This window comes from Oryx dammah, unplaced genomic scaffold (genome assembly GCF_014754425.2).
Source record: "Oryx dammah isolate SB20612 unplaced genomic scaffold, SCBI_Odam_1.1 HiC_scaffold_17, whole genome shotgun sequence".
In the NCBI taxonomy this organism is placed as follows: domain Eukaryota; kingdom Metazoa; phylum Chordata; class Mammalia; order Artiodactyla; family Bovidae; genus Oryx; species Oryx dammah.
In genome coordinates, this window is record NW_024070201.1 from 27,201,898 (window position 1) to 27,228,750 (window position 26,853).

Sequence of the window (26,853 nt, forward strand, 5' to 3'; positions counted from 1 at the left end):
TGTACCATTGCCAAGAGATTTTGCTTAGGTGACAGGAATGGGATAGGGAACTTGAATATGAAATACATAACTCCATTAATAAAATAGTTTGACGACTCACCTGTTACAGATTATCTTCACAGACTGACAAGTTATTTCTATCTCTTATTATGTTACCAGACTGGGTTATGTCTCTTAGCACCTGGGATGATTTCCTTTTTACTATTTTGTTTTGTTCATTTTGTTTCTCTAAGAGGTAGAAACTAAATTTACATCTTAATTCTTAGGAAGGGAAAACCCTGAATATGATTTGAGGGCAGTGCATATTAGGAGATGGAAGCTCATCTCAGCCTAAATGGATTGTAAGAAGAAGCAAGCTTAGTCAGTCAACAGAAAGCAGCTTCACACTATGATGAGCTGGTTTTTAGTGTTCCCTGTAAAAAAATCAGGTTCACCTGCTCTGAAGACTCTTCTGGAGGTAAAAGCCAGTGAACCAGCCCTTCAGGTCCCCTAGTGAGCTTTTCTGACTTAGTTAACATTCCATACACCTGTTGAAAACCTTAACCACACTCTGTCCACTCCTCTCCATCTTTCCAGATCAACTTAAGGTATGTCTTTCTTTCTTTCCAGTGTATCAAATTCTGGGCCCAGACCAACACAAATGACACTTGTCCCTTTTGTCCAACTCTTAAATGACGGACCTGACTGGGGAGGATGAAGAGAAGAAACTGATGTGAACAGGATGCGCGGGTTCCAGATTTCTAAAACTCTATATTTATACAGTGACATATACTCATGCCATGTACATTTTTATTATATAGGTAATGTGTGTATAGAAAGTCTGTATTCAAATGTTCGTAAATGAAAGTATGTATATTATGCAGAAATGGTCTGTCCCCCTCACCGTGCAGGTCCTCTGGGGGAAGCAGATTGTAGGTAAGGTGATGTTTCATTTGGCCTTGAAATTACGATATTCCTGCCTAGGGCTGTTTTCAGATACATGTAAAAAACCAGCTAGGAAGCTACTCTTGCTCTACGGTCACCCTGCTTTGGTTTGGCTCAGCCTCTAGTCCATTTTCTTAAGGCTCATGTATGCAGATTTGAACCCTGGTGCTCACCTGCTGTTCAGCCAGATGCCTTGCTCACTGAAAGCCTCCGGAAGCCTCAGTGCTGTTCAGCCCCTCTCCTTCAAATGGAGAAAATGAGACTGATTGAGGAAAACAAGATGTAACCCTGACAGTTTGACTTTTCATTTTGAATGGTTTACTGTGTTAACACTCATTATTTGTACATGACATTAGGTTTACAGAATAGTCTGTTTTACATCAGCAAAATTCACAGTCCAAGAATAACAGTGTAACCAGGTCCCATTGCCCCCATGCCTCCCACAGACTTCTGTCCACCCTGCTTCCTGGGTAGTCATCTCTTTAGAAACTAGCACAGCCCACAGGTCTGTTCTGGGCCATGCCCTCCGTTTTCACCACTGCTTTGGCTTCTGATCAAGCTGTCACAGACCAAGCTTGTGAAGTCCTCACCTCTTCCCCTTCACTTCCGGTTTCCTGGTCTAGCTATTCCCTCTTCCCCCTGAAGGTTAAGGCGGTTGGTTCACAACCAAGTTGTTTGGTGACCTTGAGTGAGTTCCAGGCAGGCACTGGGGTGAGGAGATGTCTGTGCAAAATTACTTTCAGAATGATCATGGGATATAGGTTTGAATTTTTGAAGCCAGAAAGTTAGGGGGACATGTTTCCTGTCAGGGAGAAAATGGAGACCAAAGTAATATGAAGAAGGGAGATTAGATTTCAAGTTTATAAGTCATTTGTTCTATGGATAGCTAGTTGGAACTGAGTCATTTTTCCACCTCTTCTTACTGAGCACTTCCAGTTCCTAGGTTTATACTTGGGAAAGCTGAGTTTCTATTAGAGCTTTGAATTTTTTCCTATCCTTTTATCTTTACTCTTAAAGGAAATGACTTCAGGCAATGACTTCAGGCAGATTCTTTACCAGCTGAGCCACCAGGGAAGCCCAAGAATACTGGAGTGGGTAGCCTATCCCTTCTCCAGGGGATCTTCCCAACCCAGGAATTGAACCAGGGTCTCCTGCATTGCAGGCGGATTCTTTACCAGCTGAGCTACCAGGAAAGCCCAAGTAAAAATTAAGCATTAATAAAAAATTAGCTCCAAGGAAAGGATATTATTATATTACCAACAGCTGAATTTTTCTCATTCTTGGACCTGGAAATGCTTACTGGCACTGGCAGTACTTATGAGGGTAGCAGAGACTTTTCCTGTCAGAGCAAATAATTCTCTCCTCTGTGTTTATGTGATGCTTCCTACTTTGTCTTTCACCCTGGCCTGTCAGGTCATGAACAGACTTTTTCTCCTCTCTTGTCTCACTTGCCCAGGTTTACTGACTGGCATCAGTATAACGAGCTGGATTTCCCGGGATCTCCTTGGCATCTCGTAGGGTGATTGAAATGGCCTGAACACTCCCCACTGTAGAGGTCAGATGACCCACTTTCTTTGGTTAATGACATATTAATGTCTCCCATTTGGCAGCTATCATGAACAGGGAAGGCGGCAATGTGGAAGACCAGTTCCTTTGTTTTTCTCACTTGGGGGAGGGATTCATTTTTTATCTTGTAATCTTCAGATTTTATCTCCCCTCAACTTTGCAGCAGGCTTTGGGCCTTTTGCTGTATTTTTCAATATCCCATGAAAATTTAGAAATTAGAAATAGGTATAAAGAATATTCTGTTTCTTTCCCACAAATCCTGGACGCCAAAGGCGTAAAGAGAGAGAAGAAGGGGATAGGGGGCTTAACTGCTTCCTAGTGAAAGCCCCTGGAAAGCCGGCTGCCACAGGGGGACAGTGTGGTGGAGGTTGTGCATGGGGGGGCCGGGCCTCATCATCGCTCTCTGCTTTCTTGTTCAGGATCCATCCAAAAGCAACACTTAGGCCACCGTTGTTCTCCCTTTTCCCTCTGCCCCCTGGCCTGCACTGGTACAAGCCATGCAGACCCATGGGGAAGGCCCCTGATGCAGTGTGTGGAGATGGCACAGTCATTTTTCTGGCGTAGATGTAAAAATAGAAATATATAATACATATTTTTACAAGCAAGAAGCTGTGGTCAAGATTTGTTTTACACTTCAGAGTTCATGGTTTCAGGGTAAGAAAGAAAGAAACCATGAAAAGAAAAATAAGTACAAGTTTTCTCTTTTAAAGAAAAAAGTCGGACAGTGAGTCTTACTAATGAAGGGGTTGAGTTTTATACCCTGGAAAGAGCTGGGGAAAGCCAGTTTTCCCCAGCATGGGTCAAGAATTATAAAGCAGAACGTGGCATTTTCATTTCATAGAAGCAATTCTGGAAGTTTATTTACACAGTAAGTTCGGAACCGGAAGTGGACAGTCTCCAATCTTCCTGTCAGTCTCTGTGGTCATGGGGTGTTCCCAGCCAGCCAGAGCAGCATCAAGTGCAGTGGGAATGAAGAGGACTCAGATAAAAAACTGTGACTCAGTATTCTTGTTTTATTGGTTTATGGCTTGTGGGCAGCTGACTGAGGCCAGGATCTCCTGAGGCCCTCCTTGTGTTTCCCTCTGCCTCTTCTGCAGGTATTTCCACTCTCTGCAGGTCCCATACCTGGAAGCAGTGTGTTGACCAGATAGAAATAGGATCCAGTGGAACAGTCAGAGAATTCAGCTCTTCCCACTAACACTGGTCTAGTTGACTGGCTTAGAACTGATAGGGAGGAAATGAACTTGGTCCCCACTGCCTGGCCCAAGAACCAGCCTGGGTGCCCAAGTCGTATGAGGAGTGGGGTGTAAAGAGCAGGATGGGGCCAAGGATGGCCTCCATCAAGGGACTCTTGTGGTGAAGGGAATCAGAAAGCCTGGGGGATGCCATCCTTTCTCCATGCAGCCTATTTCCTGAAGGTGATGCTGCTGGAGCCAAAAAGCCCTGTGTTCCTGACACTCTTGGCATAATACTCGTGCCACTGTGGGATGCCTTAGCCAAATAAATGAGGGCGACCTTGAGAGGGTGAGAAGGCAATGAAGCTGCTCTGATTATGTCAAGATCTTACTGCCACTTACAGCTGAACAGAAAGAAATCCAGGCAGGGGTATAGAGCATCAGCTCTGTACCTGTCAAATGAATCTCCAGGATTCTGCTTTCAAGGATTAGAGAGGAGAGGACTCCTATCTGCTCTTAGCACCTCAGCTGCGAAGCTCCGGAGGAATGGGGCTTGGGCAGGGGTGGGGTGAACAGGCAGCAGGAAGACAAAGTGCAGCCTATTGTATTTGTTCTCTTCTGGTTGATTTCCGGTAGGGTATCTGGGGCTCCTGGGGTTGAGGATGTTTCAGTGCTGCCTATCACATGTAGACTAGAGGGTTCAGGTAGGGACAAGGAATTAATAAGGTAGAAACTCATTTCTCAGATGGAACCTTTTAGTGGGCACTTTTCCTTTAAGAGAGCTAAAAATAGCTTTTTGGCTAGAGAAGCCCTTTTTCCCATCGCACTTTTGGTCCGGCTGCAACCACAGAAAAGAGGACGCTGGGAAGCAACACCCATCCTAGAAGGTAGGCTCTGTCTTGGAGATGCTGTCTAAAACTGGGCCTGGTAAGCAGCCGCTTTATAACCTTGCCTAGCACTGATCCCAGCTGTGCCCTGTCTTTGCACTCCCTCTCTGTCTCCTCGTCCAGCCACCCCCGATTGTACAAATTATTTGTACAAATTGTTTTTAAATTTTTTTTTTTAATTCAAGAGGCAGTCTTTGCACCAAGGTTAGGTTTGTCTATACAGTCCCTATCTCTAAAGCAATAGCAAACTGTGCATCCATCCATTCCCGCTGACTGGCCAGCAGGGAAACAAGATTGGCCCTTGCTCTGCCAGGGTACTGCAGAGACACCTGTTGGGGGGCCGGGGGGAGGTCACCTTACTTCCAGAAGTAAGAAAAGGAGAATACTTTGGGTTGGAGACTCTGTAAAGGGATGGTGGTCAAAGGTTCAGGGCTGAAGTTTCAAGCAGCAGGATTTCCCAACTCAAGTTTGAGGTGACCAAGAGTATTCCCGCTGTCAGAGTACTTCTTTCTTCCCTGTCCTGGTTCCTACAGGTGCAGTCCCTGCAACCCACCTTGCCAGCTTTTCCTTCTTCTCTGTCAAGACAGAGGCATTGGTGGGTGGGTGAGGCTCTTGAGGTGCCCTGGCCACAGGTGCCATCCGTGTCTCCTCCTCGTGGCCAGAGTGAACCACCAGCTGTGGTTCGGGGGTATCTCTCTCTCTCCTGCCCGCACGCCTCCTCACTTCAGCAGGGAGATGTCGTCAGCAAAGTCGTCGTGCTGGTGGCGCAGGCAGCGGAGGCAGCGCCACTGGCACACCATCAGGCAGAGGGGCAGCATGAAGAGCGCGCAGATGGCAGCCATGACGTAGGCTATGGTCATGAGGGTCGACTCATCCGTCTGTGGGATGTTGTAGCCACAGTCTTCCATGTCGGGGGTGACGAAAGGGCCTTCCACCGCTGCCGTCCTGAACTCGTCATGCACTGGAGAGAGGGCACACGTGAGTCACAGCAGCTAGGGTTACACAGCAGCATGGACTTCCTGGGACAGGCCTTGAAACCAGCCCTCGAGGAGGCTGGAGAATCTCCCTTCCGAGTGATGCTTAGGAGCAGGACAGACAGCCACTGCTAGTGGAGGCACGGCTCTCCCCCGCAGGTCGTTGGGGGCAGCAACCTTTTCCTGTCTCCCTGTCCAGTAGGAATGATACCTAAAATCCAGTCATTCTAAGTTGACCAAAAAGCCAGCCCCACATATACCTAGTAAACTCACCTGCTTCTGCTGAAACTCAGCGGCAAGCCCCTGCTAGCCGTGTGCAGTCTAGCTTATGGCAGCTGACAGGGTCACCGCTGGCCCAGCCTACTGCCTGTGGATCTAGAGCTTTCCGGGGTGCCGAAGCAAATGTTACTGCTCCGAGTCTCCCAACAGAGGTCGCCAGTCCAGCCAGGGGTCACCATGCCAAGCGACCACAAGAAAAGCACAAGCACAGACACTAGCTTTTACACAATGTGTGGCCTCTGGCTTGAGGTACCTCCCTCCCAGACTGACCGGGGCCTGATGCCCTCACCGCTGGACAGGGAGAACAGACTGGCCCCACACCCTCATCCCTGGTGCTCTCACCATGGCAGGCACTGACAGCAAAGCCAATTCGTTTCCGGGCCCGATCAAAGACAACGTAGAAGCCCTCCATGATGACCGCTCCCATGACCGTGCCGGTGGATGACTGTGAAATGGCGAACTTGTAACAGTCGTCTTGGGAGGTGGCCACATCTTCCACGGGCCGCAGGTATTGCTAAGGATAAGCAGTCACAGGGCGAGAGTTCGTGTTTTCCTCTCTCCCACACCATCTCTGCCTTCTTGGTGTCGATGCCCTTAGGCTGCGTTTTCCTTTGCCACCCCTGAGCTCCATGGGTTTGGTTTCCCCCAGAGCCCTTTACCACTGGGCCCTCATCTGTTTTGTCTTCCAAGTTCCAGGAAGCCAGGCCTGCTGACTGTCTCTTAGTATATACTTTGTTCTCGTCCTGGGACCCCACTGATTACGGCTAGGGACATACCTGTGGAAGGATGGTGATGCGGAAAGACTGGTTGGTGACCTCACCCATTAGGTAGAGTGAGATGACTGGGAAAATGTTCCATGGGGTGGTGCCTGCTTGCCAGCACACCAGCTGCTCCCCTAGCCAGAATCCATCTGGGAACTTCTCCGTCTGTGTTGGCAAGAAAGGGATAACAGTGAGACCACCTCGCCCCTCCCATTTTCAGATCACACTTACCGGGCCCTAGATGTGCTTTTCCGTGAAGTACCTAAACCAAGGGAGGCTAAGCCAAAACCCGGGGACTAGAGGAAGAGAGCAAGAGTGAAGGCTAAAACTGACCAGGGAGACCGTGTGCGAACAGACTGAGGCCCATGGCGGAGACCCACTTTTAAGTGATCTAAGTAGAGGGGTGTGACGGCGGGCGTCTTGGCCCTCGTGGGGGACTGTGGCCCCGTGGCTCCCCGCGACCCTGTTGCCTCTCCTGCCCCTGTCCTTGCTCCCACTGACCGAGGAGGCTGCTCTGATGGACTTGACAGCAGCTTCGAACACTTTCTTAGGCAGTCGGAGGTTGGTGGTGCCGCTGTCGACGATGCTCTTGTCGTAGTTGTACTGAGAGGGAGAGGGGAGGTTAGCGCAGCGAAAGCCTGCTTGATGCCAGGCGTTGGCCAGGATTGGAGGCGTGAGCCTGCCTGCTTGGGGTCCTGCCTGGGTTGGCATCCTGGCTTTGCCACTTCTTTGGTGGATCTCTTTGGGCAAGTTACTGAACATTTGTGCCTCAGTTTCCTCATCTGTAACATGAGGATAATAATAGTACCTACCTCAAAGAGTTACTATAAGCATTAAATAAATTAATATATTTGAAGTGCTGAGAACTGTGCCTAGCACATAGGAAGCAGTCAGTAAACGTTAACTCGTATTTTCTTAGGTGGGTAGACATTCTCCAAATCTTGAAAATAAAAACGTCTTGTATAATACTTTTAACTTTTCATAATATATTTGTATCTGTTCTAACTTAATGTACATTAAGAATCTAGGTCAGGAATCTAAGGGCCCAAATAGTTCAGCTGCTGGGTCCTGCTGTGTGTCAAGCACGGGGATAAACACTTTATTCATTTTCTCTGTTTTCACCACAGTCTTTGGAAAAGCTGTTTTTACTTCCATTTTGCAGATAAGGAAACTGAAACACAGAATAGTGACTTGCCTGAGGGCATGTAGCTAGACCAGAGCTAGAAACCAAGGCTCTGACTCTGAAGCCAGAGCCTTCTACAGCATTGTGGCACTCTGCCTCTCGGACCACTCGCCCAGGGTCACAGAGCAAGACGTGCTTCTTCCTTACCAGACGTTAACCCACATTGGCCCTGGTCCCACGTTAAACCTCTGATCCCGCTGTGACCTTAAGTTCCTGGCAGTCCCACGCTCGGCCCCCAACCCTCCTGCAGGCCCTGCCCCTCTACCTTATCCTCCCGACCTCGTAACCCAGGGTCTGGCCTCACGCTCTGTTGCTCCCCCTTACCCTCCCCGCTTCCCCCTGGGTTTTCTTACCTCCTTGCAGTCCATTTTCAGATCCTGTCCATTGATCTCCACCCGTACAATGATCACCTCATAGTACCACTCCCGCCTGATGGGAGTGTACCAGAGGTTGCCCGTGTACAGCGAGTGGTCGATACCCCCAATGATCTAGGGGAAAAAGAAGGCAGTACCCATGAACCGACACAGAAGGACAGCAAGTCACCCAGAGTGCCAGCAGTTGGAGCAGCCATTTCGGGGTTGAGGGGGCAGCCGGGCAAATCCCTCTGCACATCCGCTTTCTCATTTTCCTGCATCTAATCAGACCCCGTCCTAAAGCGATCGATACTTTCTTCAGTGTGTCAAGGATGTATTCAGGGGAGGAGGCTTTCCAGGATTTTTAATTACTTGTTTCAGAATCACACAACCCTTGAGATAAAGTTATTTAAACCTAAACTGGCACAATAAATGTGGAGTGAATGATAACTTGCTTCTATTACAAGTTTTATTTTCTCTGCTTGTTGGAGATAGAGAACCATTCACCAGTTGTCCTAATTAATTAATAAATGGACTTTTAAATTCCTTACATCTCTGCCTTTCGATCATCAGACTGAATCGTCTTGATTTGAGAGGCCTTATTATTACTTCCTTTGAAGTTTTCCTAATCCTCTCTCCTTTCCAAGTTTACCATAGGAGCCTCAAATCCTTTCTGGAATGATGCAGAGAAGACCAGGGTGGAAGAAGAAAAGTGGAGGTGGGGACTATACAGAGGTTTCTCTTGATTCTCATAGTGGAGCCCAAGGCTGTGGTGGAGCCTCAGATGGTGGGAAGCAGGGGGGCTCCCCTCTCCTAGGACCTACTCACCATGCTCCCTCCAACTGAGGCCAGTGCTTCCGACTGGTTGAGGGGGAAGCCAGCGCCACAGAGCTGCAGTGAGAAGAGATTGGGCACGTGGGTCTGCTTCACCAGGGAGTCAAAGAATGGCTCCAGGGAGTCATCAGGCTGTGGCAGAAAGAGACAAGGAGTGAGTCCTGGCTCAGAGGGCCCCGGTGGAAAGAGGAGTGGGGCAGGGGGCAAAAGCAAAACTTGGGAGGGTGTTCCTGGGAAAAGACCATCTTAAGGTACTGAGATTTGGTGGTGAGAGGGACAGCAAGGCACACTGGCAGTGCAAACAGAAAAGATCTACAGGATCGTTGATTCCTGTGTGCTTAACCTGTCTCAGAGTTATGGGGGCCTCTCTTATTCTAAAGATCTGAGAGTCAATAGAAAAAACAGCCTGTTCCTCTATCTGTCGGCATAGTTCAGCCCTCTGTAGGGATGAAGTTCAGACTGCCACCCTGTCCCCTGTCAAGCAGCTCTTTAAACGGATTTGTTTCCCTCCCTTCCTCAGTCCTCCCCTCCAACTCTGTCCCTGTGCAGCGTGCAGACAGAGTGCCTTGTTCCTCTCACCCGGGCGATCTCCGCGTAGGCTAGCCCCAGGATGCCTTCCCAGTTGGAGCCATTGATGAAGAACTTGTCTGATTCCGTGATGGCAGCAATGTTGGCGCGCACAGTGACGTTGGGGCCATGGGGGATGCTCACCAGGTCGGTACCCAGCTCCCCCTCCCACTTGCCCTGGGTGTAGGGCACATACACACCCTTCCGGAGGTCCCGGTACGTGCTGGACCTGTGCAAAGGAGGCAGAGATCTGTGGGTGCATAACCACAGCCAGTAGGGATCCGGAATCCTACCTACTCCCTGGTGCCTAATCTCATCCCAGGCATCTCCACGCTGCTGTCAGGCTGCTCCACAGAGCATCTGTAGATGGTTCACTCAGAACAGAATGTCAAGTGACCTTGCTTGGGGCTCGCTCTCCTGTGTCCACAGCTCATATTCCTAGATCTGGAGCTCAGGCCCTGTAAGAACAAGCCTAGGCTTTGTGTATTGTGCCTGCTGCTGCGGAAGGGACAGCTAGCGAGCATCTCCCACCTCTCACCCCCCGACCTTATCTCGCTCCTAAAGAAAAGGAGCCATTGACTCTTGCTGCCTTGGGACCTGGTGGTACCATCTGAGTAGTAGAGAAAGTACCAGGCGGGGTGAATGTGGAATCTCTTCAGCAAGTTCTTCCAAGGACAGGGTTTGCACAGGCACCTCAGCAGGGTGGGTAGGCAAGGCACAGCCCTTGGAGGAAACTTGCTCATCACCCTGAGTACCCCCGCCTGTGTGGGATCACACTGACCAGGGCTTGTGTGTAAGTCATGGGGCAGCAAGGGGACACAGATCTGGAATGAGTGCTCTTTCACTCATCCTGACCACGCCCCCTTCCCTGACTGTTTCCTTGAGGTTGGAAAGTTAAAGGGGAGGGGCCTGAGAAGGCGGCTTTGGCATCTGCCTACAAGTCCAGGGATGGGATGTCAGCCTCCTCTCATGTTTTCACACACAGATACACCACTTCCTGCTCTTCTGTTAAAGGGGCTCCCAGATCACCCCTCACTGCCCCTCATACCTTAAAAGCCCACTTCTACTGTCCCTCCCAGCCGTTAGTCAAGTCCAGCTGCAACTCCGGGGATGCACAGGGAAGCATTGAGCGTTCAGTCCCTGATAACCAGGTCAGGCAGTGGGATTGTGGAAGGCTTGTCCTTCGCCTCTTTGCACTGTGTCAGGCGAGGACACAGCAAAGGAAGCTGTCACCGCAGCATGCTCAGCCTCGACTTAGATGGGTGTCGGAAAACGAGGGCCACTGAGGTCTGTGGGATGGAGCCCCCACGCCCCGCAGTTAAGGCAGAGAGACGGGACCCCGAGATTGTACTGTGAGTTTTGGGGCTGCTCTCCCTCCCTCCCTTCCCCAGGAAGTTGCCCTGTCTCGGAACTGGAGTGTGTCCTGGCCACCCCTTAACTTACCATTCCACCCAGCCTTTCTACTCCCCTTCTCCCTCCTGTCACTGGGTCACTGTCTGGGGAGCTGGTCCTTCCCCCTGCAGCTCCTCCCTCCCAGACCCTCCTTGGCCCTGGGTCTTTGGGAAATGGCTCTCCCTGGTACTCACAGCTGCCTCTGGTAGTAGCGGTGCAGGAAAGGGTGGGGGGCAGCCCCTACTGCAAAGTTACTGCTGCCTGTGTCCACCAGGATGTTGAGCTGCCAGAGAAAAGGGAGAGAAAGATGTTAGGACAGGAGGCTTGGACTCACTCCCTCCGTTGCTCTGTCCTGCGCCCCCCACCTGCCCTGGCCACGTGGTCTCCCTTTGGAGTGTCCAGGGTGAAGCTCCCAGATGCAGGACTGGACAGACTGGCCCCTGTTAGTACCAGGACCACAGACACAGGGTGGCGTCCTGTGACAGCCTCCTCACGGCCTCAGAGGCCTTGTGTCTGCTTCTGTCTTCTCTGCAGAACTGGAACGTTTTCTGTGTCATCAGAGCCACGTCACTGGCGCATGTATGTTTCCATTCCCGTTTCTTCCATCAGATGCCTTTCCTCACCCTGGGGTCTGGCCCAGCCTGTCTGCAGAGCTCGCCCTTTCCCCTCACCTCTGGTTCTAGGGGCACGTCACCAGCAGGCAGCCTGGCTCATCCCCCTCCCGGCTCAGAGACCAGCTATTCTCAGAGCTGGCACTGGCCAGGGGCGCTGGGGGCACCTGGATGGCACAGGGAGACCACATGTTTCTGGCCCTGCCTGCCAGCATAGAGCTCCTCACGAAGTGTTCCCCTCTGTCTCAGAGGTGACCCAGATGTAGGAGTCCCACTGTCAGAGGTACTGGGGAGCCAGGAGTCCCGTGTGCGGCCCTGGTGAAAAGCCGCCTCTCAGGCCCGGTGTTGGCTCAGCGAAGACAGACAGCTGTCGTCCTGCCGTTCCTCGCTGTGCAGCTCCGTCTTCGTCTCTTCCGCCTCATCCTTCTTCCTCCCGAGATGGCCTGGCCCCTCCTCAGGCGGTCAGCCGTTTTTTGATGCCTCCTCCATCCTCACAGGCAAAAAGGAAAGGCCCTGGTCCTCAGGAGCACAGTGACCTGTCAAGGGACTCCTCTCTTGGCGGCTTACTGTGCCCTTCGCCTCAGCTCCTCCCCCGACCTGGGGGCCCTCCATTTCTGTATCGCGGCTCCTCAGTGCCGTGAAGTCAGCTGACCTCGGCTGTGGTGCAGGCTCTGACCTTGTCACCCTGGGCAGGTGACTGTGTTTCCCCCACCATCTGGTTCTTTGGCTTCTTCCTGCTCTCAGTGGTCCTCTGGGGCTCTGCTGACTACACCTCCCCCAGCGCCCACTTGCCCAGCCCTCGGACCCCACCTCCTCCCCCTTCCCGGCCCCAGCTCCTGGCCTGGCTCCCCTTTCTTCTCATCCCCCAAGCCCAGCCCCTACCTCTCCCCTCTGTCCCTCTCCCTGGTCTCTTAGCAGCCACCAGCCCCAGATGCTGCGCTTTCAGAGAGAATCAATAAAGCGGGAGGCACAGCAGTTCAGATTTCAATCAACCAGGTTAATGATTAAAAAGACTGCTTCACCCACCCACTCCTCAGGACGCCGTCCCCCACCTGCCAGGACTCTGGTCTCCATCCTGGGGGCTGGCCTCGGGTTTACAGGGATCCCTGTTACCACTGGACCCCAAAGAAAGAGGGTCTCCACAGGCTGGTGCCCGTGGTTGGGTGGGGGGTTGGGGTGGAGTACGGGCGCCTGGCTGGCCCGAGGGGAAACCAACCGCCCTTGACCCTGGAATGGCAGGCTTATCTGGGGGCTTCAGGCCTCCCCACCCCAACTCTCTCTCCTGCAGGGGGAAGAGCCCTCTCTGTAGGTCCTTCCCTTCCGAGCCCGGAGGCCCCCGTCTGTCCTGGCGCCCTTCCAGTCCCAGCCTTTCTCCTCACCTGAGGAAGGCCTCCCCACTCTGCCCAGGGAGGCAAGACTCCCTCCACTCCCCCACCCAACAACCCTCCACACCAGGAATTCAGGCTCCCACTGCTCTCCCTGCCTCCCCCTCTGCACCCTCCACAAAAAAGGGGGAGACCAAAGTGAACAGTTGCCATTTCCTCCCAAGCAAATGTCCTTCTGTCAGTTTGCCCTTTGCACTGTGATCCTGCTTCTGAGAGGTGAATTTGGTCCTGTCCTTCCCACATCTCTATCATGAGTCCCCTGGGCAGCCTGAAAGGGGAGGGTTTACATGCAGCCAGATCTTAGCTAATGCCCTCCCCTCTTATTTCACCAAATGGGGGCCTCCAGATGGACCCCCCCAGCCCCCACGACTATCATTCCATCTGTCCTTGCTGTGCTGTGTCCTGCCTCTCAGCAGACCCTCCTCCTAGCTCTGGAGGATTCAACTCTCATGCCACCCTACCCCCACCCCCAAATCTGCAGTTCTTCCTATTGGCATTTATAAATGCTTGTCCCTTCATTAAAAAAAAAAAAAAAATCTTTACTCTCACACCCGCCTCCAGTTACCCTCTCTCTCCTCTCCCTTCACAACCAAAGTTATCGGACAAGCTGTCTTCATTTCTCCACCTCCTACTCATTCCGCAACCCATCCTCAAACTGAGTCTTGCCTCTATCCCTTCCTCCGCTCTAGCACAGCCCTTACTACGGTTACCAAGGATTTCACATCAGCAAATACAAAAGACTGTTTTCAAATCAATCGTCATCTCACTTGACTTCTCCAGAACATTCAATGCTGCTGACCCCTCCCTCCGTAATAGTTATTTTTTATTTGACTGTGCCAGTCTTGGTTGAGGCATGTGGGATCTAGTTCCCCAACTGGGGATGGAAGCTGGGCCCCCTGCATTGGGAGCTTAGAGTCTTAGCCACTGGACCACCAGGGAAGGCCCCTTCCCTCCTTGAAACACTCATCCCTGTCACCCTGTTGCATACTTTCTTCCTGCCTCTGATGGATCTTCTGTCTACTCTGTAGGCTCACGTGAAGGCCTGGGCTTTGGTCTGCTTCCTCTCCCACTCTGCTCTGTCCGCAGGCCATCTCATCCATGGCAGCAGCTGCAATTACCACCTATATCCCTGTGACTCCTGAACTTAAAGCTCTAGGTTCTTACTCTTTGTTGAACTGCCTCAAAGACACCTGAACTTCGAGATGGCCTTCTCCAAAGTTTCCTCTATTAGTCACCATCCATCTGTTCCGTAAGTGAACAGCTTCAGAGACATCCTAACACCTTCCTCTTCACATCTCTATCCAAGGCATCAACAAGTCCTGTCCAGTTAAGCTTAAAGGCCTCTGAAAGTATTCACTTCTTGCCAACTCTTTTGCTACCCCCTGGCAGAGCTCTCATCTCATCCTAGAATATCACAGTAGCTTCTCAACTGGTCTTGGTACATCTACCCTTGATCTCACCAACTTGTTTCTGTACTGTGGCTAATGTTCTTTCCAGAGTGTAGATGTGACCAAGTTACCCTCCCATGTCAATGGTTTTCCTTTTGCTATTATAATAAAGATTTAAATCTTTAATGTTTCCTATAGAGCCCTTCATGGTCCAACCCTACCTCCTTGTAGCCAGCCTAGCTTGTCCCATACTTTCCACCAGCCACACTGGCCTCATTTCAGGTCCTCCAATCAGCCATGGTCCCTCCTCAAAGACTGTTGCGTGGGTCATTCACTCTACATGGACCATCGTCCTTTCCACTTGCAGTTCTGTCTACTCATCATCCTTCAGTCTGAGCTCAGAAGGGACTTCCTCAGGGAGAAAAACCAGGTCATATTCTCTTGTTAAGATGCTTCCATAGGACTTGCCACTCAATCTCACCTTTCCTTGTATCTAATTTTTTTTTAAATCTCCATTGTGTCCCCACTGCATATCACAGTGCCTGGCAATAAGTATATCTTATTTATTTATTGGCTGTGCTGGGTCTTAGTTGTGGTATGCAGGATCTAGTTCCCTGATCAGGGATCAAACCCAGGCCCCCTGCACTTGGAGCGCAGAATCAGCCACTGAACCACCAGGGAAATTCTCATAAGTATTCCTTGAATTAATGAATGGTTAGAGGAAAAAATGGAAAGAGCTAATCTACCCTATTTTCAGGGTGAGGGAGGGATCTCTCAGTGGCCCCCAAACTGTGGGTGTTTTTAGATTATAGATGTGGGTCTAGCTCAGACCTGCCTTCCTCTCACCAGGCCCACTGGTTTGACTGGCAGCCTGGAGTCCTTGAATCATCTTATGTCTTCCCCCATCCCTTGGGGCCAGGTCAACTCAGAAGTCTCTGTAGCTCTGGCCTTGAGATGCCCAGAGGGCTGCAGCTTGGGGTCAGGACCAGGTCAGTGCCAATCACTTAACAAACAAGCATGCCCCTGGGGACCTTTGAGGGCTGGTAGCTTCACAAGGAAGTGCTAACAAGCCCTACAGAGACCAACACACCTGCCCATTCTGCTCTACTGGCAAGGCTCCCCTAGAGGGGTTTGCAGCAGTAGATCTTGGATGATGAGACAGGCATGGAGCTGGTGAGTTCAGGGTAAACTCCTTGTCCCCCAAATCCCACCTGTCTTGGGCCCTGCTCTCACTAGCAGATGGGAGTTGCTTCCATTCTTCTGGATGAAAAGAACCTTCAGGAGTCATCTGTCTACTTGCCTGGAGAGATGGGAGCTTGTTCTCATTCTGAGAGTTCTCCAGTTATTAAGAGTTATTGTTTTGGCCAAACACACACAACTTTCTTTGGCAGCCTTCGCTAGGGTCTTACCACTTTTGCATACCTCTGGGAGGGGGCTGTAACTCTGATTCTTTCTGCTAAAGGAAAGTCTGTTTCCTTCTGTGTTGGCCTCAGCGTTTATGGGGAAGAGCCCTTATATTCTTGTATCACAAGCCTCTTGGTTGAGATGTAGGAGCCTTTCTTCCATTTCACAGAGGAGAAAACTGAGATCAAGGGTAAGGATTTGACCCCTGTTACACACAAGCCTTCCCAGGTGGCACTAGTGGTAAAGAGCCCACTGCCAATGCAGGAGACAGAGGGGACGTGGGTTCAATCCCTGCAACAGGAAGTTCCCCTATAGGAGGGCATGGCAATCCACTCCAGTATTCTGTGGAGAATCGTGTCTGGAGAATCCCATGGACAGAGGAGTCTGGCGGGCTACAGTCCCTAGGGTTGCACAGTCAGACATGACTGAAGCGACTGAGTGCGCACACACAAGCCACAAAGCTTGGGTCGTTTGGTTCTGCCCATCCGTGAGAGTCTGCTCTTTCATCTCCTTGACATTCCTGTCTCTCTCATTTGGAAAGGAAAGGCAGATTGTTTCACTAGTGAATCCTACCTGCTGTGTCCCTGCCCTTGTGTGATCCCCCGTAACTTTGATGCCGGACTTGGCCACATTACTTGATCTGACCGATGGGACATCAACAAAGGAGGAAAGCAGAGGTATAAGTGTGTGTGCACTGGGAGGGAAGGGCACTGGCCTCCTGGGGTGTGGCCCTGAGACTGTACGTGAGGAGGCTCTGTCTTGCCTCCTTGAGGTTGAAAGACTTCATGGAGGAGGAGGTCCACCCGGCCCAGCTTCATCTGGCCCCCAGCTGACCCACCAGCCATGTGAGGAGCCCAGGTAAGCCCTGCTGGAGAACCACAACCAACCCACAGAATCCTGAGAGACGATCACTCTTGTTTTACTTTGTTACACTGCATCAGATAACTGATAACAAAACTTCCTGCATTAAATCCTGAGACCCTTGACTTTGGGGGCGCCTAACCACTCACAAGTCAACTCCAAATGCCATCTCTTTTCTCTTCCCCCTCTCTCATCATGCTTCTCAAGTTTCACAGGAGGAGCACAACCATCTGTCACCTGCACACAGTCCCTTCCCTTTGCCTGAAATGTTCTCTCCCTGTTTTGTCAAACTTCTGCTCAACTTCCAAGTCACCATTTAAACGTTCTTTTCCCCAATGGTCTTGCCCTGACGCCCCAGCCCAGCCTGGACTCTCACAGGTCCTCAAGAACACGTGCTGCTTCATCTACCCCCTCATCCAACTTGAAACCATTTATCCGATGTCTGTCTGTCCCACACATGGCGAGCTCCACAAGGGCAGGGAGCACGTTTCTGAGCTTATTATCTAGTTCTTACCTAGCCCTTAGTAGGTGCTCTGTAACTATTTTTCTTAAACTGTAATTGTAATCATAATTGCCTCATTTGGTGCAGGTTTCTGGGACTATAGATTCTTGCTATTAGTTCTCAGCCCTAGGGTCCTTTCAGGGATGATTTCCAGTCAGATGCTATGTATGGTGATGATAACAGTGGATGCCCACCATACCCATGAAATTGACAGAGTAGCTGTCCAGGTTCTTAGAGCAATTGGAGTGACTTCAGGACCTGCTGGTCCCAGAGACTTCTGACTCAGCTTCGTCTGCTTCCCTAAGTGGATATCCCCAGACCTAAGTTTGTCCAAGGCTGAGAGAGAGGGGCAAGGAAGGACACAAGGAGCAAGTCAGCAGCTGGGCATGGCAGAGGGCCAGTGCAGCACACAGCTTCTGCCTCTAACTGAGTCTGGCAATTCTGTCCCATCCAGGCGCCTCCCACCTTGACCAAGTCAGCTGACTGGATAGAAATGGACTCCTGTCCCAGACATCCTCTTCTTCCACTTTGCTCTCCAAGCGGAAGCTGGCAATCGATACCTGGGAGCAAGCAGACTCCTTGGTCTTGTTTTTAAAGGAATCCCAAGGAGGCTGGGTCACCCCAAACCCTAAGGGTACACTTCCCACTTTAGACAGGCTGTTCCGTTTCCCCCAGGCTCAAACCCAGCTCAACTAATATTTATCAGTGCTACCTATTCAAATGTGATGATAAATGTAAATGGTCAAAAAACATATATGCCTACTATTCTGAAACAATAGATCTAAGACAATGGTTTTCAAATTTTTTTTTTAAGCAACAGAAGCTTTTTCCAATCTCATGCAGTATTCCAGTGTATCAAAGAGAAAAAAGCACAAATGCTGTGGTTGGAAGAGATTTTACTTCCTGTAACTCCTTGCCTCAAAGTGTCTTTTTAGCACCTTCAGTCTCCACGAAACCCACTTAGGAAATCCTGCTCTGAGGGTATCACAGCTACTGCTGCCTGCTTATTGTCAGATGGTATGTTCTTCTTGTTGTCTAACCTCGTCCCATCCACAGCTTACAAGGGCTGTAATCATCTTGGAGTCTATCAGGTGAAAATGAAGCTGATCTCTGGCATATACCTGCTTTCCCCCATGGTGCCCAGTTATGTTCCATACATAGGTCTGTTTGCTCCAGCCATAAGGAGACACCAGGGTTCAGGCCTTGGGCTAGCTGGTGAAAATTCCACAGGTGCTGGAGTCAAACAATTGGTAGTGTTCCCCAATCCCGAGAGGCCAACCAAGAAGTCCAGCCTGTACTTGGTGGGGTAACAGTGGTCAGCAGGCAGGGTAGCCACTGGGCCCCTCCTGCCAGGAGAAGCCCAGGGAACTCTAGGACCAGGAAAGTGGTCTGTTTCCCGAACTCCCCACTGCCCAGGCCCCCAAGCCAGGTGGCTCCCAGCAGACAGAGAAGTTAGATGTCAGGGAGGAAGCTTTCCTAAGGGATGTTTCTCTTCCTGGATTTTTAACCACAGTTTTCTGCTTAGCTCTTTACCAGAGATACCCAAAAAGGGCTCCTGACTGCCTACCTTAGTAAGAGGACATAGTCTTTCTCAATGCCTCCCACTCCCAGCTCTGAACTCTTTCCTTCCAGACCTGGGGAGGTGAAGGAGGAGACAGGTGTGAAAGAACAGCCTGAGAATCCTAGCAGAGGCTTAGGTACAGTTGAAGCCCAAACCCCAGTCTGGAGGTCGCCTCCCAGTGCTGAGGCCAACACTGTCTGGGGTTGTTGGGTTTCAGGGTTGTCTAACTTAGAGGGTGGTTCTTTGAGTTAAAAAGTTTTCAACCTTTTAATTAATTTTAATTAATTTAATTTTCAACCTTTTAACTCAGTCTGCCAGTCAATCAACCAAACCTGGAATTCCACTGTTGAAAAACAAAACTGACCTATGCTGAGAGGCCTGGGAGACTTGGAGGCAGGTGGGACGGGGGGCATGCCTGGTAAGTGGAAAGGTGGAAGGTACAGGGTCTGCCTGCTTACCTGTCTCCTAACCTCTCCCTCACCCTTGAGGTCCTCTTACAGAATCCCACAAATCACAGTTTGAAAATCATTCTAGGGAGGGTCAGGAAAACCACTTCATGTCTTCATGGTTTTTTTTTTTTTTTTTTAATATTTATTTGTCTGCCCTGGGTCTTGGTTGCAGCATGTGGGACCTAGTTCCTTCACCAGGGATCGAACCCTGGCCCCCTGCATTGGGAGCATGGAGTCTTAGCCACTGGACCACCAGGGAAGTCCCTTCATGGGTTTTGAGATCTTGAATCTTCATAGTTTTCTTTCTTTCTTTCTTTTTAAAAATATTCATTTACTTGGCCATGCTGGTCTTTGCAATACTCAGGATCTTCAGTCTTCATTGCAGCATGTGGGATCTAGTTCCCTGACTAGTGATCGAACATGGGCCCCCTGCATTGGGAGCACAAAGTCTTAGTCACTGGACCGTTAGGGAAGTCCCACTTGTAGTTTTCTATTTTTCTGATTACTTTTCTTTGCTCTCTTGATCTCTGTACCCAATATTCTTCACCTAATCATTTCTCTCTTCTCTCTCCATTCTCTCAAAGAATAAGTCTGTTTGCTAATTTGACTTCCATCGCTACCTCTCTGCAGGTGATCCTCAAATCTTCCTGTCCAGTCCCAACTTCTCTCCTGGTTTCCAGATCCCCATTCTCAGCTGAGGGCTTCCCCGATGGCTCAAATAGTAAAGAATCTGCCTGCAATGCAGGAGACCTGGGTTCAATCCCTACACTGGAAAAATCCCCTGGAGAAGGGAATGGCAACCCACTTCAGTATTCTTGCCTGGAGAATCCCATGGACAGAGGAGACTGGTGGGCTACAGTCCATGGGGTCACAAAGAGTCAGACATGACTGAATGACTAACACTTTCATTCTCAGCTGGTTGCACCCACAAGAATTGTCCACTGGCATCTCAAGGTCAACCAACATGTCCCAGACTATAGAGTGTTGGAAAGAGCCAAGTATGTGGATTTGGAATCCAAAGATCAGGATTTGAATCCAGCTCTGTTCTTCCATAACTGAATAACTTGGAGCAAACCACTTAATCTCTTTGAGCCTCAGTTTCCTCCTCCCCAAAAGGGACATGCTAATACCTTGCCTGTGTAATTAAAACATAATAATAAACATGGAATTTTGGTAAACTGTACTGTGCTTTAAATGTTCTCAGTTGCTCAGTCATGTCTGAATCTTTTACAGCTTCATGGGCTATAGTCTGCCAGGCTCCTTTGTTCATGGGATTTTCCAGGCAAGCATACTGGAGTGGGTTGCCACTTTCTCCTCAAGGGGATCTTCCTGACCCAGGGATCCAACCCTGTCTCCTGCATTTCCTGCATTACAAACAGATTGTTTACCACTAAACCATCTGGGAAGCACATTGTGCTTTGCAAGCTTGTTCCTTTTGTTGTGTACCCTGACACAAACACAGTCAGAGAAGTTCAAAGGAAGTGGACTTCTCTTCCCTCTCCCCTACCAGGGGCAAGGAACATCCGGTTGACCTGACAGGTGATGCCATCTCTCTGAAGACTTCTCCTTCACATCTTCTTTCAGACCCATGTGTCCTAATTGAGATCCTCTTCTTGGATTCTAGACCATCCAAGTTATTCTCCAGCCTGGAAATGTTTTCCTGGAACCAAAATTCACTAGACCATCTCTCTGCTGCCTCCAGAATGAAGCCCAGCCCCTAGTCAGCCTCACAGCATCCTTATCACAATTTCCAGCTTCTTAGCATAGCTCATGGCTCTCTTTTTGAAGTTTTTCTCCCCAACCACTCTCCAAATAGCAAAGCTTTCTCATTTTTCTAGGCCATATTCAAATGCTACCTTTTCTAGCAAGCCTTTCCTAACACTGTCAGAAGTAGCCGCTGCTTTCTGTATACTTCTAAGACTCACTGTTCTTCTGTTTTTTTTTTTTTTTTTTTTTTTTGGCCATACCTTGCAGCATGCAGAATTCCCAACCAGGGAGCAAACCCACACCCCCTGCAGTGGAAGTGTGGAGTTTTAACCACTGGACCACCAGAGAACTAACTTCTCATTGTACCAAATGTACTTGGTCTTACGTGATATTTAGGTGCTTACGTATCTGTGTCTTACACCACATCATGAGTGCTCCAAGGACTAAGACTGACATATCCTTCTCTTTTGTACATGGTAAGTGTTCAACAAATATTTGTTAAACTGAAAATTGACCACCACCAGACTTCAATCCTAACAGTTAAATTATGAGCCTGTGTTTGGATGGTGATATGCATACCTTTCCAATGAGATGACATTCTTTCACTGAAGCGAAGAGAATGAAAATACTTTCTTGAAGAGCTCCAGTCCTGCACTTACAATGGCTCATCAACAGTTCTACTTAGAAGTCTAACACTTTATTTATTCATTTGCTGAACACTTTTTAGGTGCCTTTTCTGAGTATGATGCTATCATAGATATTAGCTAAGGAGAAATGAAATCCTGCAGAAAAATAATCAATTAAAAAGGACATTGTCCTCAAGAGCTTGGTGTTTTATGAAATTTTTATGTCACAAAAACAGTGACATATGCTGATGAATACAGTAAGGGAGATGAGAAAATGGAAGCGGGATCTCTGATAAACTCTCTAATAAACTCTCTTCTCCTTCAAGATACACAAATAGGTAGGTAGTAAGGCTGAGTAGGGCTTTCCCAGGTAGGACTAATGGTAAAGAATCCATCTGCCAATGCAAGAGACATAAGAGACACGGGTTTGATCCCTTGGTTGGGAAGATCCCCTGGAGGAGGGCATGACAACCCACTCCAGTATTGTTGCCTGGAGAACCCCATGGACAGAGGAGCCTGGCGGGCTACAGTCCATAGGGCTGCCAAGAGTCGGCCACGACTGAAGTGACTTGGCACAGCACACACGCAAAGCTGAGAGGGAAGTCAAGGGTGAGACAGGGTCCAGTTTACTGACCAGCCTACTGGCTAGTTATTTTTCAGTCCCCATTTCTTCTGCTAGAATCTTAAAATGGTTAAGACCTTTTTATATAATGCAGGAATCACTGGAAAGAACAAAATAATCTATATAGAGTTTATTTTAAAACTTTTATAGACTGTAACCATAAATACAAAGATATATTCGTATATCCGCACTCCTAAACCATCCCCGGCTGCCAGCTTTCTCACAAATGGTCTTGTCATTTTCTAATTCATCCCAGATGGGAATCTTGAAATCATCTTTGACACCTTCTTCCTCACCCTCACACCAGTGTTACCAAGTCTGGTCTAACTGCCTCACACCGTCCCTTGCAGCCCGGTCTCCTTCCCATTTCCCCTGCTTACAGCCTCACGCCATCCTTGTCACAGCCCTCCACACTTGGACCTTTGTGATACAGCCTCCTGCTACCTGCATCCCTCAGTCCCACTCTTTCTAAAATTCAAATTTTTTTTTCTAAAAGATTGCTTCTTTTGTCATTCTGCTGCACAAATTCAATTTTCCCCTCACTTTGGCAGACCACAGTCCGGCCTGGGTTTCTCACTGTCTCCTGAACAAACACGCATCAACCCAAACACACATAACTCGTTCTGTCGTTCACTGTGTCCTCACTTGGTCTCGGGGGAGATGGTGGGAAGGAGTGGATACACAAGTGAAGCACACAGTTTGGGGGGACCTTTCTTTACTGAAACAGTCTCGCCCCTCCTATCCATGCTCACAAATGCTCACAGTACATCTCTGTGAGACTTTGCCTGATTTTTACCTCCTCCAGGACATCTATAGGGACTTCCCTGGTGGTTCAGTGGTTAGGACTCCATACTTCCACTGCAGTGGTCATGGGTTCAAACTCTGGTTGGGGAACTAACATCCCACATGCCATATGATTTGGCCAAAGTAAATAAATAAAGTGAAGAAAAGAACCCCTCCCTCAGAAGAGTATAGATGGAAAAAAAAATTTTTTTTAAAAGCAAAAAACACCTATAGCATCCACTCCACTGTGTTACAGATCAGTAATTTTCAAACCTGAGATTCAGCCTGAGATTCTGACCTAGGTATGGATGCATGGTGCGAAGTCGCTTCAGTCGTGTCTGATTCTTTTGTGACCCTATGGACCATAGCCCACCAGGCTTTGCCATCCATGGGATTCTCCAGGCAAGAATACTGGAGTGGGTTGCCATTTCCTCCTCCAGGGACTTAAATTTTCACTTCCACACTAAAGCTCTTTGAGGCAGAAAATACATTTCCTGTCTCTTTGTGTCTCCGTCTCCCAAACCCAGCAATTAGTTGCCTGGCACACAGAAAGTGCACCCCAAATTTCACAATTACTTGTTCAGGGCACTGTGCCTTTTACATTCTCATTTGGTACTTCCAAACCCCAGGGTCAGGAAAAAGGGCATCCTTCTCCCAGACTGCTGGGGGGAGAACTGAAGTCACCCAAGAACACGCAGACTGGCCGGCGTTGGCCTGGGAGCTGTAAGACAACCCCCAGAGTTGCCCCATCTGCCACAGGCTCCTTGGGCTGGTGCTGAACTTTAAGCCCACTTTCCCCTTCTCCTGGGAAGGAGGGGGAGGGAGCTGACATTTATTGGGAAATTGCTCTCTGTCAATGTGTACACTTTATCTCAAGGGTCCAAGGAAGTATGGTTAATAGGCCCCCCATTTACACGTTCTACATGTAAAATGTGGAGGCTCAGAACACTCAAGTTTTTATGCTTCCTTGCAGAACACAGAAGAGGCAGAAGTGGCCAGGCAAGCTAGAAGAAAGTGATTTTACATCTATTGGAGGTCAAGTATATGTCTAGGTGCATTGTTTAGATGCTTTCACCGACAAAGTCTCTGTTAATCCTCACTATCACCTTGCAAAGGAGATCTCATATCACCCATTTTAAAGACACAGCAAGAGCCTCAGAGAGGTTATATAATTTTCCCAAGGCCACACAGCTGGGAAAAGGAAAGGCTGTGGGTTGTGGAGCTGGCATTCCGGGTCTGTCTGACCCCGAAGCTCTTGTTGGTCCCACAGCCTGTCCTGTGTCCATGTCACAGGATCTATGCACAATTTGCACAGCACATCAGTAGCAGAAATGGGAGTAGGAACCAGGTCCCACAGCTTCCTGCTCCCTCGCAACACCTGGCCTCCTGTTGGCCCAGGCTGCTAGAGGCCTGGATTCAGGCTCTGTCCTTTTACTGACTCAAGTCTGTTTATAGTGCACAGGCAAGAGGAGGGGTAAGTGGGGGAGCCCAGAGCCTTGGATCCGCTGGGGGGTGGGGGGTGGGAGATAGGCCTGGGTGGCATGGACCTTGGAAGGCTTGCTTCCATCAGGTAATTGGAAAGGTGGAGGCTGTGCTTCTCCCCCAGATTTGGTGTAAGTGCTGTTGAGAAGTCCAGGAATTATAGCGGTTCCCTCTGCCCATAGACACACTCCCACCTTCACGGACCCTCCCAAGGACAAGCCTCCCAGACACAGATCCGGGGGAAGGGGGTGGCTCAGATTCAAGGTGACACTCACCAGCACACACACAGCCATCCTGCTACCCGTGCCCAGGACTCCCCACCGAGGAGGCAAATGCTCACAGAGGTCAGCCACAGCAACCCTGCGGAGGGCTGCTCATGGCCAACTCCTACCCAGGCAGAGGCGCAAAGGTTGCACCCTCCATGGCCACCTAGGAGGTACCTTGGAGGACTGTCAGGAAGCACGGGGCATGGGGACCTGGCAGACAGTGTTTTCTCCATTGCTGCCACCCTCAAGCACCTATCAGCTCATGGAAAGAGTCTCATGCTTAGAAGGGGGTTCTGGCTCCTTCGCTCTATGCAATTTATGATCTGTCCTTTCCCCAGGCTCAGTTCAGTTCCCTCTGGCCAGTGCTCAGGGAGGCATCAGGTGGGGGAGGGGCTGAAGTGCAGGCTGCAAAGCAGTGGGGAGGAAGGAGGGACTGGGGAAGGCAACACTCAGCTCACGGCTTCTGGCTAGAGTGGAGGTCACAAGAAACCGCGCTTCACTGCCCTGCGGCCGCCCAGACAGAGGGAGAAAAGGGCTGATCCAACTCATGCCAGGATCCCTTGGCCAGAACCCTAGATGCTGAGACTGGGGGACCAAGATCCAGAGCAAAAGGGTGGGGAGGCTCAGGCATGGTGTGGGCTGACACCTGTTCACAGCGCCTGTGGTTTGGACTCTTCACCAGATCAGGCCTCCCCCATCCACGTGTTTTTCTTGCCCCCAAATCCTTCCTGAGGGGTGTGTGTATAAGACTAGGAGTGAGGGGAGGACAGTCAAAGCCTGTGAGGGGAAGGGAGGTGGGAAGCGGGACTTTGGGGCTGACTGCTGCCACTGTGATCCCAGAGGATATGTTTGGGAGAGAATCCCTCCAGCCCGCACTATGCAGCCCCCGTTTTAGCAGGAGCCCCCTGCATGCTACACCCCCAGCCTCTCTTCCTCGGCTCATGAGGAGGGAGGGCAGTGCTGGCCCAGCAACCTTACCGTCTGTGGGGGGCTGCCCACGGTCATCTCCACGTAGTAGCCCTGCCCGGACTTGCCCCTCAGGTTGTCCACCATCTCCACAAAGCTGCCCCTCCGGCTGGGCTCCTCAGACTCCTCGTCGGTCTCCCGGGGCAGTCGCAGCCCCAGGGGGGCACCCCCCAGCCCACTTCGCAAGGGCAGCCGGATGCCGGGCTGGGAGCCGTGGGCAGGCAGCACCCCAGAGCCCATCCACAGAAGGAGCCAGGGCAGTGCTTGGGCCATGGTGGGCCCTGGCCTTGGGGCACTCTGGGCTCACTTTGGCCCACGTCCGTCCCTGGGGCCTGCCCCCAACTCTGGGTGCTAGAGGTGGCTTCTCAGGAGAGTGAGCAGGAAGGCATCAGGGCTCCAGAGCCTGCAGGCCCCTCGGCCGGCCCCTGGGCCAGGAGGTGGGGATCGGACAGGAGAGATCCTCAGAGACAGAAGGGGAGGAGACGGCTCCGGAGCCCGGCTACATCTGGCTGGTGGTCCAGCCTCAGCGGCGGTCCGGGAGAGGCCTTCTTGGGCCCCCCGGGGGGCTGGGCGGGGCAGGCATGGCAGGTCTGAGGCTGCTTTCCTGGTCTTCCTGGTGGGGCGGCGGCAGGGGAAGGGTCAGGGGCTCCAGGCTCCTGCGGCTGCGTTTGCTGCTCAGGCCACCATAATCCCAGCTCCCAGCTCCCAGGCAGCCCGGGGAGGCGGAAAGACTTGTGGTGGTGGCTGTCAAAGCCAAAGGGTTTTCGCTTTTCCCTGGGATTGCTGGGAAGTGTAGTCCTCCCACGGCAGGCAGCCTGGCTTCCGGGGTTGGTGAGGGGTCTGGGATGCCCTCTGCCGAGCCGGAGTCCACCTTGCAGAACCCTGGCTGCGCGGGAAGGGCCGTGGAGATGGAGTGGTGGCTGACCTTTCTCATTCCGTTAGTCCTTCACTGGGCATTTCTGGAGCACCCACTGTATGCCAGGCACTCTGCCAGACCCTGGGGCCACAGAGAGAAATTTAAAAATGCACGTGCAGCACACAGAATGATGGGACTTTAAGAAGTAGGGGTTTGGGGGTGGGAGAGTCCCTGGGAAGACTCAGAGGGAGGAAGTAATATTTAATGTGAACCTTAAAGAATGGGTGGATTTTCTAAGAGCAGAGATTTGGATAGCAAGACTACGGGGTTTAGAAGGGTATTCTTAGCAGCCAAAGGAAAGAGCAAGGTCAAAGGGGAAATGAAGAGAGTGGTCTGCTTTCACTGGAGCCTGCAACCTGCAGGCGGGTGAGAGCCACCTGGGGCTTCTCTCAGCTGAATCTTTTTGTGTCTTTGGTGCTCTACCCGCCC

The 26,853-nt window shown here is 50.6% G+C and overlaps 2 protein-coding genes across 4 annotated transcripts in view; one reads left to right on the forward strand and one right to left on the reverse strand.

Annotated features, from left to right (window-relative positions):
- RNF214 (ring finger protein 214) overlaps positions 1–8,652 on the forward strand; it is a 53,759-nt gene extending 45,107 nt beyond the window's left edge. For all 3 annotated transcript variants that reach the window (XM_040258070.1, XM_040258072.1, XM_040258071.1), the window contains exon 15: positions 610–8,652. In XM_040258070.1, coding sequence (XP_040114004.1) covers positions 610–675 — 66 coding nt within the window. In that variant the 3' untranslated portion in view covers positions 676–8,652. The remainder of the gene's footprint in view (positions 1–609) is intronic.
- BACE1 (beta-secretase 1) lies at positions 3,484–26,284 on the reverse strand. Its single transcript, XM_040258074.1, has 9 exons — positions 25,521–26,284; positions 11,090–11,178; positions 9,516–9,732; positions 8,931–9,068; positions 8,103–8,237; positions 7,068–7,169; positions 6,582–6,731; positions 6,148–6,319; positions 3,484–5,513 (listed from the first exon to the last, which is right to left on the reverse strand). The coding sequence occupies exons 1-9, from the start codon at positions 25,779–25,781 to the stop codon at positions 5,272–5,274; spliced, it is 1,506 nt and encodes a 501-aa protein (XP_040114008.1). The 5' UTR covers positions 25,782–26,284; the 3' UTR covers positions 3,484–5,271.
- Positions 26,285–26,853: the final 569 nt, after the last annotated feature.